General features: G+C 35.6%; 2 protein-coding genes across 2 annotated transcripts; both read left to right on the forward strand.

Annotated features, from left to right (window-relative positions):
• On the forward strand, positions 4591-5238 carry LOC109821209. The gene is made up of 2 exons (XM_020387395.1): positions 4591-4914; positions 5041-5238. Exons 1-2 carry the CDS (start codon positions 4591-4593, stop codon positions 5236-5238), a joined length of 522 nt encoding a protein of 173 aa, XP_020242984.1.
• Positions 8160-14251, forward strand: LOC109819569. Its single transcript, XM_020385326.1, has 4 exons — positions 8160-8817; positions 11928-12088; positions 12178-12438; positions 12521-14251. The coding sequence occupies exons 2-4, from the start codon at positions 11938-11940 to the stop codon at positions 13891-13893; spliced, it is 1785 nt and encodes a 594-aa protein (XP_020240915.1). The 5' UTR covers positions 8160-8817; positions 11928-11937; the 3' UTR covers positions 13894-14251.

Below are 14377 nucleotides of genomic sequence, written 5' to 3' on the forward strand. Positions count from 1 at the left end.
TTTTGGTACATAATTATGCCGCATCAGCAGATAAGTGGACTTTGGAGTTGACACAGCAAGAGTTAATTAGATTCTTCAAATTCTCAGCACCACCCAATAGATTCATAGCATAGTCTCTAATCTTGATTAATTGCTGTATTGTTAATACAGCTTTATGTGTACAACATCTTCGCATGCTTTTAATCTCAAAAAATAATAATTTATTGCGTTCTAGATTGAAAATATGAAAAGTGAATAACAAAATGTGATAAAAAACGGTCAAAGTATGAAAGTTTATTTATTACTATACTTAAAAAAACACTAGCAACTAGCCATGTGAGTCACAATTCTAAAATCCCAAGAAATACCCTCAAAGCCTATTATTATACTTTAAAAACTTATGTGATAGGCAATTAACATGATCGAAAAAATCTAAGTAAAAATGAAATACTCGAACACCACAACTTTTCATGCATACTAGTGTCATGCACAAATCATATGCACCAGAATACTAAGTTTAAGTATTATAAGGAATGACCATGTAAATAAAGATACAATCTTCTACTTGTGACTTGTAAGATACCAATAGGAATACATATTATAACAAATTTGACTTTAAAACTGATTGCAACTTGTTGAACATATTTTACAGTTTGTTCCTTATTGACTTTAATGTAAGGTACGTTGAAACTAAGGGGCTGTCTGGTTGCACACTTTTTGAGAAAACTTTTCTCAAAATATCTGACAATGACGATTTTGTAATTAAAACTTTTCTATAGATTTCTATAAATTATGTTTGGTTCAACAAAAAATTTACAGAAATATTTTCTATAAAATATCAAAAACTATCAAATTTTATAAAAAACAATTTCCTCTCAAAATGAGAGGAAATCAACAGGAAATCTGACACCTTCCTTATTTAATCAACAAAACACGTTCCATATCCATTTTCCTCGGCCGTGATATTTTCTCGAACCGCTTCTAGGGTGGAAATTCCCAATCTCCTTCCCGCCCAAATCCATTCGTCCCCCCCCCCACCCCAATCCAACTGGGTTTGGTCCTTCGCGCCAACTATTTAGGTCTCGTTCCTTCTCCCCTATCGCCCCAGATCTAGGATTCTCTCGTTCCCAAATCACACGCTATGGTTCCATCTCGTTCCCAAATCTCACGCTAGGGTTTCTGATCTCAATGCTCTCACGGTAATAAATTGGCTGCTTTTTTGTGTTTTAAGCTACTTTTGTTGTTTATAGTTAGTTTCTGAACTTGGACTTCGCTTAATTTGATGGTTTGTGTCGTCTTTTGAGATGAGTATTGCGTTTAATTTGAGAATTGTAGTGGCTTCGTTCACTCTTTTGCTCTTTTGAATTAGTTTTTTCAATTGAGTTTGTTTATTTTTTGCGATATGTAGTGCTTTAATTAATTTTAACTTTAGTAAGCTTCTTTGTTGGCTTCAATTTGTTTTTTTGCACTTTAAGGGAAGCTAGGATCTAAGTTAATAATGGATCTGGATTGTGATCAATGTCTTTGTCCATTTTAAAGAATATAAATTCAAGATTATTGATTCATGGTGTTTACATTGGCAATAACGGTGAGCATGGGAGTGTGAAATTTTCGAGTAACTAGATAATGAGCTCTTGGCCATGGAAATGATTGCTAAGCAGAAACCCTAAATTATCTGGGTATGTTTTGATGGTGGTGATTATTAGTAAAACCTAAGTTTTAAAGAACCTTAAGATTAATAAATATCAAAGATGGGGAAGTGCAATGGTTATATCTAGTTTTACTTTGTTTCTACTATTTCCTGATCATTGTATTGGCATGAAATACGCTTGGGGTCAATACTATGTCTTCAAATGTATATGCTTGTTGTTGAGAAAACACAGTGAACCTCTCAAACATGCTAAAATAAGTCATTTCATTTACAATAATGATCTAATACTAAATTACAAGATATGATATTTTCCTTCAAATGGGGATGGGAAATAGTATCTGCTAAAGGAAATACTAACATCTAACAGCTTATTTGCACATATATGGGCCAGAGACCTTAAAACATAAACTTAACTATTTGACAAATGAATTCATTTCATATATATCAATGTGATATTTAATTATCCAAAGGCAGGGCTAATAAATACTAATAACAACAGAACATGCGCATAGTCTAAAGTTATTTTTGTTGCAATCTAAAACTAAAATCTTCTTGTGAAACTAAAATCTGAAAAAGACAGATTTTCTTCACCTTGTTCATGTATTCAATATCTAATGCCACATTATTAGGAAACTACCTAAAACAGCCATGAATACAAGAGGTCCCCCTACACTCATGAGAATAAGCTTCCTTTTCCCTAATTAAAGCCATTTTTAACAAATTCACATATTCTAAATATAGCACCTCCTAGTAAGAAGAGTTATTCTATGTTCATGTCTCGTTCAACCTAACTAGAGTCCCTACACTTGGCTCCACTCATGTATTCTTCTGTAAGAAGATTTTGGTTCTTGATTTTTTATTTTTTATTTTTCATTTTTTGTCGTTGTTTATTGTTGCATAAACATCTTAAACTATTTTTTTCTTTGTAATGAATGTAGATGGATGGTGTAGATGAAGAACAAATAAAGAGGGTGTGTGCTAATACGACTATATCTTCCGTGGTTACAATAATAGTTTGTTTATTAAGAATTCATGCTAGGTGCAAATCCATTTGTTATGCTCCAAGAGAGGACAAGATGAGGAAAATTTATTGTAGAAATGCCCACTTCAAGCGCATCTTTGAAGGATATAGTGATAGTTGTAGGTCTTATATTAGAATGAGGCCTAAAGCTTTTTTCAAACTTGCGGATGTTATGCGAAATCATGATTTTCTAAAGGATACAAAACACCTTCAAGTTGAAGAACAACTCGCTATGTTTCTTTGCATAGTGGGTCATAAAACCAAAAACAGAGTAATAAGGACCGAATTTATAAGATCGGGTGAAACAGTTAGTAGGTACTTTAATAAGATCCTACAAGCTATGAATGGTCTTCGTGATCGATACATGAAGCAAGCACCTAATGAGATTCCACCGGAGATTGTCAACAATCCAAACTATTTTCCTTACTTCAAGGTAAGAGAGAATTCCACCGGAGATTGTCAACAATCCAAACTATTTTCCTTACTTCAAGGTAAGAGAGAAATAAATTGTTGTGCATGTTAGTGATTTTCATAATTTAATGATATGAGATACTAATAATTTCAATCATTATCGAGTTTTGATAGGATTGTAGTGGTATGATAGATGGAACACATATTGATGCAATGTTACCCTCTAATCTAGTTGCACGGTTTAGAGGGCGTAAAGGTGTAACGCAAAATGTTCTAGCTGTATACACTCCAAATAAACTTTTCACATATGTCCTAGCTAGGTGGGAAGGTGCGGCGAATAACTATAGGATTTTTACAAGACGCGTTGTCTAGACCACATCTTACGGATTGAGAGTATATGATGGTATTCTTCCACCTCATTTAATAAATAGTAAATTAAATAATATGATCTAACTGATCACGAATTTTTTTTTATAATGTAGGCAAATATTATCTTTGTGATGCTGGATACACTACCATGTCTGGCTTCATCTCTCCATATCGTAGCGTTCGTTATCACTTAAAGGAACAAATTAGTAGGACACCCAGAAATAGTAGGGAGTTATTCAATTTAAGACACTCTTCTTTACGGTCTAAAATTAAATCAACCTTTAGCACATTGAAGAATCTGTTCAAAATTCTTTCGGTGAAACCTAATTACCCATTCCCCACACAAGTGGGCATCGTCTTAGCATGTACTATATTACATAATTTTATTACAATTGAAGATCCACAAGATGACATCTTGAATGAGAATGTACTAATTGATGAGGAGAATGACGACGTGACAAACAAAGATGATTCAAACGTAGTTAACTTCAATCAATCTAGGACACAAAGAGAGGAGCGTGATGCAAAAAATGAATGGAAGGATCTTAGGGATCAAATTGCATGGGCAATGTGGGTTGATTATTGTGCAAAATATAAAGATGGCGACACCACAGAAATTGGCTTGTAGTTTTATTGTTTTCGCATATTTCATAATTGTGCTTGTATGAACAATGTAATTTCTCATATTTAATTATGTTTTTTATTTCATAATTGCATTTGTACGGATAATGTAGTTGTTCACATATTGCAGCTACGTACTTCTAAATTTCTGGTTTGTTTTTATTATGACACATAGGTATGTCTAACAAAAAGGGAGGAAAAGAAAATTTACCCAATTCACCACATGCACCACCAATTGATTCAGACAGTATTAATGTCAATTTGGTTTCATATCCAAATCAACCGTTCAATCCGCCTCAAACAATGCCGTCTTCTTTCCCACATCTTCCAATATTTGAAGGGAACTACAGTGGAATAGCCAACAACATGTTTCATTCACTAACATGTTGAACAGTCCCCAAAGCTTGTATAATCTCACTTTGAGTTCTCAAAGCAGCGGTCCACAACAAATATCACCAACCACAGGTGAATCTGGTGGACATCAAAGCAATGTCATTAATTTGAGTCAAGAGATGTCACCCTAAAAAAAACCGAAAAAATGGCTCAAAAGAGTAAAGTGTCTGCAACACAAGGAGCTCCTAGCCTCAATTTGAAGGGGGTTTCCAACATGTGGTGGCTCCCCGATCATGATACGGAGCTTATACCGTGTCTTGCGAAGCTTGCGGATGCCGGAATGAAGGTTGATAAAAACTTCAAAGCTGAGGCTTACAAAATAACAACTATGAAGATGAACATGAAATTCAAAACCAGCTACACCCACCTTCATGTGATTAATCGCATGAAAACTTGGAGAAACAAATTCAATGATATGAAGACTTGCATCAATATAAGTGGTGCAGAGTGGGATGAGGATAACTGTATGGTAATTCTAGACGAGGAGACACTTAAAATATGGGCACATGTATTAATTCTATTGTAATAATACATTTAATTTATTTGGACGTGAGAAGGTTATAATTAATTTCGCACTATTTTTCACATATTGCAGGATAAAAGGAATTCAAAGCTAAGAGGATATGTAAACAAGCCTCTTCCATTCTACAAACATTTACAGAAGATCATGGGTGATGATCAAGCTAGAGGTGATTTTGTTAGGCCAGTTTATGATAAGATTGGTACTAACAACGTCATTCCTCTTGATGATGATGATATGGACATTCCACTTGAGAGTGAAGTTGAGCCATGATCCGATGCTAACATTACCGCAAACTCCACTTCTAGAAAATTCCAACGTGAATCCAACACAAAGCCATCTTCAAGCAAGAGACCTCGACACTCAAATGATGATAAATTGATACGTAGCTTTGTTGAGTCAATATCGGAGTCAATTAGAAATCAACATATTATACATTGGACTAAACGATTAGCTGCAGCTTTGAAGAACCATAGTGACTCTTATAGTGACGAATTCCTTGATAAGGTTTTAGATCATTTGTATGAAAGTGAGCGTAAGGCTAGGAGGTTTTTTATAAAAACGAAGGAGGCTCAGAAGAGGTTTCTTGCAAGTCTTGCTGCGGCTCAAGGATGAGACATGTCATAGTGTGTTGTTGTTCTGTGCACACAACACTCAATTTTGCTACTTCACATGTTTTGTTACTATTCCCTCACAAACTTATATTTAATTAATTGCAAACTTTAGATGTTGCAATTCATGTTGCTATTTCCTAAATACCTACACTAACTTATATTTTGTGTATTGCAAAGTTGTAAAGTTGTTGATGTTGCAATTCATGTTGCTAGTTGTCTTTGTTTAGCTCTCTATTGTTGGGGTTTTTGGTTGAAATTTATGCTCATTGTCGAGCTATGAGGCTGTTTTTCCATTTAATATGCTGATTCGAGCTTGTTTAGCTCTCTTTGTTGGGTTTTTTGGTCGATGTTCGTGCTCATTGTCGAGTTTTGGAGCTGTTTTTTCCATTTAATATGCTGATTCGAGCTTGTTTAGCTCTCTTGGTTGGGTTTTTTGGTCGATGTTTGTGCTCATTGTCGAGCTTTGGAGCTATTTTTTCCATTTAATATGCTGATTCGAGCTTGTTTAGCTCTATTGTAGGGTTTTTTTGGTCGATATTTGTGCATGTTGTCGAGCTCTGGGGCTGTTTTTTCCATTTAGTATGCTGATTCGAGCTTGTTTAGCTCTATATTGTTGGGTTTTTTGGTCGATAGTTGTGCTCGTTGTCGAGTTTTAGGGCTGTTTTATCTAGTTTGCTGATTCGAGCTTGTTTAGCTCTATATTGTTGGGTTTTTTGGTCGATATTTGTGCTCGTTGTCGAGCTTTGAGGCTGTTTTTTCAAGTTAGTATCCTGATTCTTCAAATTTGTGTTACCTGCACACGATGTGTTATTGCCGCTGATCAATTTGTAATTGCTCTACAACAGGTTCCGAAGCTTTTTAGATTATATTCAGTTTCAACTACAAGATATGATGTTATATGCAACTTTTGACTTGATGACGAGCGTTTTAGTACACGATGGATCATAAAGTTTTGATATTATGCTGTAGCATTAACTAGAATATGTATAAAAATATCCCGATCTGTGATCTTAGGCCTATGATAGCTTGATTTCATAATTTTTGTATAATTATTTTTTATGTTTGGCAATTTGATTATGTGCTTGAGTTTGGACTGAATTGTTTGTTTTTGTATAATTATTTTTTATGTTTGGCAATTTGATTATGTGCTTGAGTTTGGACTGAATTGTTTGAATGTGTAATAGTTTTTGTTTTTATGTTTGGCAATTTGATTATGTGCTTGAGTTTGGACTGAATTGTTTGAATGTGTAATAGTTTTTGTTGTTACTTAAGTAAATGCTGCCTTGTTATCTTATATATTTCTTGCTCTAATTAAACTTCATTTATAAAAATCGTATTGCTTCTATGTATGAAAATTATGGTCACAACAAAGTTCAATCCGTCTCAAACAATGCTGTTAGTTTTGGTATGCACTGTATCAAGCTTCTATATATGAAAATTATAGTCACAGAGAGAGAGAATTGACTAGCCTTCTTGGTGTCTCACCAAATTCAGACGTTACTACTTTTTGTGGTGGTGATATTATTCTTCTACATTGTGAAGTTATTGTTCTATTATGCGTATAGTAACTAGTTATTTATGAATTGTAGAGTAGTATTAATTTCGACTAAACCTTGATTTTTTACAAATGCATGCAATTTCAAGATAATCACAACAAAGTTCATTTCCCTTGAATATATAAAACAATTCATGCATGTTGTCATGCTTCGGGGAAAGTTATCAATTCGTATTCGAGCTTGTTTAGCTCTATCATTGGCTTTTTATAAGATTTAATGATGTGAAAATTTTGTATATGTGCATAGCCATTAAAGTGATAAAGATGGTAGTTGATACTTTTCTATAAATTTGACGTATGTAACCAAACAAAAGAAAAAGAAATCTTGTTATTTTCTATAAAGTTATGAGTTATTTTCTTGTTTTGAACCAAACAAGCAAAATACAAAAAAACAAGAAAATTGGTACTTTTTGACTTCTCAAACTTTTTCCTATAATTTTTTTGAGAAATACAAAGAAATCATATTTTAGGTGGAAAACATTTCCTATAATTTCTAGAAATTGAACCAAACACCCCCTAATTTGATGTAATTCATCTTTTCAACATTTGCAAAATACAAAAATATGACCTAATCATAGTCAACGTGTACCAATCATTAGCAGCAATCAACCGGGCTGTCCACTTAGTCATGCTTGTGGATTTAACGGCAGACAACGAATCCATAAAAAAAACCAACGGCTGATTCTCTTGCGCGCGCTACTGCGGTTCAATTGGACCGATTCGAGATCCTCAGACCGAACTAGTATACAGCCGACGTCAATGTTCTTGAATCTAGACCGTCCATTAAGACGGGCCCCGCAGGATTAACGGATGAGATTTTATTATCAATATTGTCGAGACGTGGCTTTTCTCTCCTCAGCATTATCCTATCATATTTCCTAAAATACCCTCATAAATTCTTCATTCGCTGCCCTTTTTATAAAATGCTGTTGGTCGTACAAGTAATTTTAGGTGACTTTAAGACCGGAGATAGAAAGCCGGTTTAAAAGATGCCGGTGGTCGATCGTGTGCTCGGACCACGAATTTATTTATAAAAAATTACCCGAAAAATAAACAAAATAAAAGCCCGATCTTTTTCTCTGCTCTTATTCATCTTTCCCCGCCAAATTCACCCGATTTCGATCTAGATTCACCTTCGATTCTTTTTCATATCCTCAAATTGATTCCGAAGTCAACCGGATCTCTGTGCCTTCTTTCGATTGCTACCAATTTCTTTCTAAATTGACGCCTTGATTCGGTTCTAGGGTTAGGGTTTCCAAAATTTTGGGGCTTTTTGTTTTATCATTGATTCAATCCCGATCGGTGGGTCTTTTATCCTTAATAGATAGTTTTAGATCTTATTGTGACTCCCCTCCCCCTCGATTGATCCCGATCTTTCTTTCTGTTGCTGGAGGCGGATCTAGGGTTAGGGCTTCTGGAATCTGTTTGATTCTGGATATATTTTTTCTTTTTGCATATTTTGTGTACTCCGTGTATTGAATTGGGTTTAAATTTTTGATTGATTCTTTCTTATTTTTTATTGTTTCGACTTCCTACTTATAAAATTTGAATTCTCTTGTCCATCTTGTTTGGGTGTTTGAGAATTGTAGTCATTCAGGATTCGTTCTTGTTTTATTTTCTTCTCACTACCGGTAGTACTTCATTGGAGGTGGCCCACATTTTCCATTGGATAACTTTCTAGAGGTAGTTCCGTGCTCCCAAATTCATCTCTAGTCTTTGCAAATGCCATTGTACTTACTACTTATTATTATTATTTTTTAATTGGGCTTAAGGGTTTTTTTGATTTTATCTTGTCTGCTTTATGTTGGTCATAAGCGTATGCCTATGTTTGGAGTGGTGACTTGTTTTGTCCCCGGACTAATTTCACTCTCTATAGTCCTGGGATATAATAGTCCTACAGACTATAGTGAGTTAAACTTTTAATAATTTGTATGGTTTATTTTGTTATTTACACTTTTAATACATGTGCCATGTTTGGGTTGTCATTGTAAAGTGATATAATATTAGGAGATAACATCAATTGTCCACAATGCCCTTATGCCTACTACTCATGACTTTAGTTGAGTCTGTGTGTATTTTGGCAGAGTTTCGGTAATTTTGGACATACCCCAAGTCAAAACCATTTGATTGAACAAATATAAGCATTAAAACAATTAGTATTTATTACTATATACTAAAATAATTGCTACATACTTGTATAAAAAGCTTGAGGTAATATTACGTTATGTAAAACAATGAATACACAGTTAGTTCTTTGTTCATCTTTATTGTTAAGCTTATTATGCTAGTGTATTGCCAACACTCTGTTACCTACCCAAAGAACATGAAATAATCTTTGCTACCTACCTAAATAACATGAAATAATCTTTATGCTGTATCACAATATGTTAGAGATCAGTGTTGGACCCATTTGGTCATTGCTTTTCCATTGGCACTTCTACATAGATTTCAATTTCCGCCTCTAGTTAGATTACCAATTTCAAGTATTGCCTCTAGTCGGATTATTTATTGGCCATCAAAAGGCTGCTCTATTCTGCTTGAAGAATCGGCAAGAAATAGATTGATGAAAGAGAGAATTAGAGAGGGGAACACTAGATAAATTTTAGAAAATGTAAGGGACAAAGGGTCTTTTCCGATCTAATCTGAAATGGTAAATAGTCCTTGGACTACAATAAAATTGGCTCCCTCATTGTGTTTAGTGCGGATTCTTTGGCCTATTTCATTTTAATGGGTAAGTAGTCCGGCCTAATTTCTCTACAAATTTTGAACCAAACGCTTAACTATTTTATTTTTAACGGATAAAGACTTGTCAATTCAAAGTAGTACCCAATCCAAACATGGTGTAAGGGTAATCACTGTTGAATGTACTTTTCTTACCCATTTGAAAATAATTTTGGAGCTTCTTAGAAATTGTTTACTACTTGGAATTAAATTGCACCCTACTCTGTAGGGAGGGATACTTTATTATTTTTATCTTTATTTACTATGTATTTTGAATCTAGAGTTTTTTGCAAATTTCTATAGCACGTTACATAATGTTACATGGAGGTTTTTGGATTTTGACCCATGTAAATATTTGAAATCTCCCTTAGCTTTTGCGGTGTCTAATAATCTAAGTTGCATGACAACGGGTTTGGGTATTGATACTGGCACGGGTGCGGATATGGGTATGGGAATTGGCGAAATTTGTAAAATGTAGGCTATGGGGACACATGTACATATGTATATTGAAACTAATAATTTACATTAGATTATTATTGTTTGTTAATTCATGTGTTACTAGAATTAGAATTTCTATTATGTTTTTTAGTTTCTTTTATTATGCTGATTACTATAAATTGGAAGCTACTCAGATTTGAACTAGACACCCAGATGATCTTTTAAAATCACAATTTTGAACTTGGGTATGGGCTATAACTAACCCAAACCATGTCTAACAAGTTTCAGGAAATGGATGTGAGCACTGTGAAGTGTAAGGTATACGTTCAAGAAGTGCTTGACAAATGTTTTAGATTAAAACATATATCATATAATTGAGCACGTCTGAATAAATGTATGCATATATCCGAGGAATATTCGTGAAGTTTGGGTACGAATAGGTTTCAGGTGCGTGTTGGGTATGGGTACGCCTTCATGATAGAAGTACCTGGGTGACATGACTTATAATCAAAATGGCTTGAAAGCCTCGCCCTTAATTGGGCGCTTAAACCATCTTTTACCTCTGTTTTTAGAAGTGCAAGTTCACACTGTTATCTACTATTTACGACACTCTTTTTGTTGTAAAAATGCTATTTTCTTGCTATATTATGCCAGTACTCATACGCCACCTTGCTACTATGCAAATACTATGCATCCGTAGTATCTATGATTTTGGTATGTCCATGGACAGGAAAAAGTAATACTTTGTGTCAGCTGGGAAATGTTCTTTTGGCCCATGTCATAGATTGAGAAAAAAGTGCTCGGGACTGCTGTCTAATTCAGTAGGATTTTGTTTACTACCTTCTTGGCGTATGCATTGCCTTTTGTGCATCTAGTGAAGTCCATTAATAAGTTGCCTATCTCAGATTTTTTTTAATCCCAATGCATATATATTTTTAATGGGAAAATTTGATAAAATTTCACCCAACTTGTTTATATCGTGCAATTTGCATTAAGCAAGTATACCTGAGTCTATTCGGAGAATGTCATGGGTTCCTATCATACATAGAGATGAGGGTAAAACAGTCTAGAGTTATATGATAATATCTCATAACAGCTTCATTATATGAGAGTGCCTAGAGTTTAATACAGCTTTCACTGGGGCTTATAGAAATATTAGTTTTGATTAATATCTCGAAGCTAGCATAAAATGGATAGGATACATCTTGTTAGCTTACAACCATGGTTACTCTTATAAAATAGATATTAGCCTCTGATTGAAATCTCTAGAGCTTCTTTTACTAGAGCATGGTAGGCTCTCTTACTTGTTTGTTGATGTTTTTTTATTGTTTTGGACACCTTACCTCATTCCACCCATCTGGAATTACATTGCTTTTGGAATTACGTTGTTTATTTGTAAGTGTCCATCGCACTGTATAGTAATAGATGTTAACGTCCTACTTTATACGGTTTAACGTGAGTTCGTTATAGCAAGTTTACTTTGACTATTGTAGAAGTGTCTACCAGCGCTGAATTCTGATACTTGCTATTTACTTACTGAAGGCAATTCTTTCTTCTGCATATTATAGTGTATTTTCAAGATGATAGTGATGAGAATCATCTGATTAGTTCTGTTAAATTCCTTCACTTGCCAGAAATAAAAAAATGGTATTTAAGCTTAACAACCTGCCATTGGAGCTGCCATTGGAGCATGATGATTCTCTCCAGTTTTCGTTCCAGCACATGACGAACTTAGATTGCCATGATCAATTTGCATCTTCACATAGACATATTCCTGATAAACAACCTTTTCCAGGTAAAAGAAAACACGCAAATTACATATAAAAACTTGAAAATGTCAACTAAGCATTTCTATTGACAAATCTTTATGTTGATCCTCCAAAGATGGAGTTAGCAGTGGAGGCAACTTTAAGTTGGAAATTTTGGATGCTGTTAACTCCCACAGTAATTCTGGGTTTACCACTGAGAAAACATCCAGCTTGCCAGAGGTAATGCGCAGTGACAATGAAATTGCTAGGCTGGAGAGCAGCAAACGACCTTTTAGTGATGATGAAAACCTCCAAGTTTCTGTAAAGCGCACAAGGCAACTGGATGGAAAATTTTCTTCCTTCATTGGCACCTGTGAGGAGGAACCTCTTATTGCCTGTAAGTATAAATAAATTTAGTGTTAGTTGACAGTTTTCTGTGTGACAGGCAAGGCTTTAAAGTCTAGTCCATTTTGTTTCAGCCCCCTCTGATAATGGGTTCAAGGATCGAAAGGATGCTGCTGGTCTTCAGAGTAGTAATGGTTCTCATGGCAGCAATTTTAGTTTTCAATGGTTCTCATACAGCACGGATGATGAGTCTTGGCTGGAATCACCTGTTCGGCTATCCTTTTTTCCTGGATATTATGAAGATTACCACCGGCCTGTTCGATTTAATCGAGTAGAAGAATCCAAGTCATTTGTTTTCGACTACCCTCTGCGAAAACGTGTAGCTATCGGAGAAGATCATCAAGCAATTATTCCTGTGTGGAAATCCAAAAGCCTCCATGATTCCCATAGAGATGGTCCTGGTGCTTCAACATCAGCTGGGCATTTTTCAACTGATGACAACCTTGGTGATCAATGGAGTGGTCACTGTGTTATCCCAACGCCTGATTCAACATCACTGAGGTTGAATGTTTCACTTGGACACGGCAAGATTGACTGTTACTGCTTGGATGAGGGCTCAATTAGATGTGTGAGACAGCATGTGATGGAAGCAAGAGAAGAACTTAGGAGTATCCTAGGGCATGAGCGATTTGTAGAGCTGGGTTTATGTGACATGGGAGAAGATGTAGCTTTGCGATGGACCGAAGAGGAGGAACAACTGTTCCATGAAGTTGTAGCATGCAATCCTACATCGTTAGGCAAGAACTTCTGGGATGATCTTCCTCAAGTTTTCCCCTCTAGAAACAGCAAAGAGCTTGTTAGCTACTACTTCAATGTCTTTATGCTTCGGAAGAGAGCGGAACAGAACAGATCTGATCCATTAAATGTAGATAGTGACAATGACGAGTGGCAAGAGAGTAGCAATGGTGAGTTTGGAGAAGGTGAAGATGATTCAGGGGTGGAGTCACTAGAAGATGCTGCTGCGCAGGACAATGTGGTTCATGGTGATGGCTTAGTAGATATCCATGAGGATGCAGAAGAAGATTATTGTGAACATGAAGAATATGGAATTTATGATGGAGTTGCCGGTGATAAATCAAGATTTAGTCCTAATAATCAACGTATGGGGTTGAATTTACATGATTCTACTGGGGAAGACCACGAAGTGCACGATGACTCTTGCACATCCTATGAGGCCCAACACAACAGTAACGACTCTTCTGGTGGTCGTGGAGATGTTTCGGAGGGTGACCATGGGGACCTCCATCCTGAATACAGGAGTGAAGGCGTGAGCGGTATGACTGATCATGATTTTGTAGTTGATCATTGTGATCCGAGGCCATGGGACATTGGTTACTTCCAAGGATTAGACAAGGGCCTTGACTTCTTGCCAACATGTAGTGTGATTGAAGAAGTATTTGGCGATGAATCCTGGGAGAAGAGCAGGGAAGGCAATGGTGTCAGCTAGATTGTGCTGGGCTATTGGATTATTAACTTATCTGAGACTGGACTATATTGGTCTGTCTTTTGATGATACTACTTCCGGGAACTATTCAATTTTTCTTTGTACCACCATGGTGGAAGATTGGTAGTTTCCTGCTGGTGTTGTAAACTAGTTTCTGGTGAAAGGTCCCCTTAAGGATTGAAACCACACGAGCTGTATCATCTTTTGCAACACTCTTTTTTCTTTTTCTTTTTTCAAACTTGGGGATATTTTTCCCTGGAGAAGGGGATACCGTGTTATAAACCTTATATGATTCAAGTGTCATTGTTTCATTTATGTACTTTTCTATTATATTTATCAAAAAAAATCATCCTGTGTAATATTCATCAAATTTGTTTCCGCTGGTGTTTGTCGTAATGATAATTGGGGTGGCCTCGTGTAGCTGCTCCCCCCTCCCCTTCTTATTCCAAACTTATTTTGATTGTTTTCACCTTTGCATGTTCATAAT

This window comes from Asparagus officinalis, chromosome 8 (assembly GCF_001876935.1).
Source record: "Asparagus officinalis chromosome 8, Aspof.V1, whole genome shotgun sequence".
Taxonomy (NCBI): domain Eukaryota; kingdom Viridiplantae; phylum Streptophyta; class Magnoliopsida; order Asparagales; family Asparagaceae; genus Asparagus; species Asparagus officinalis.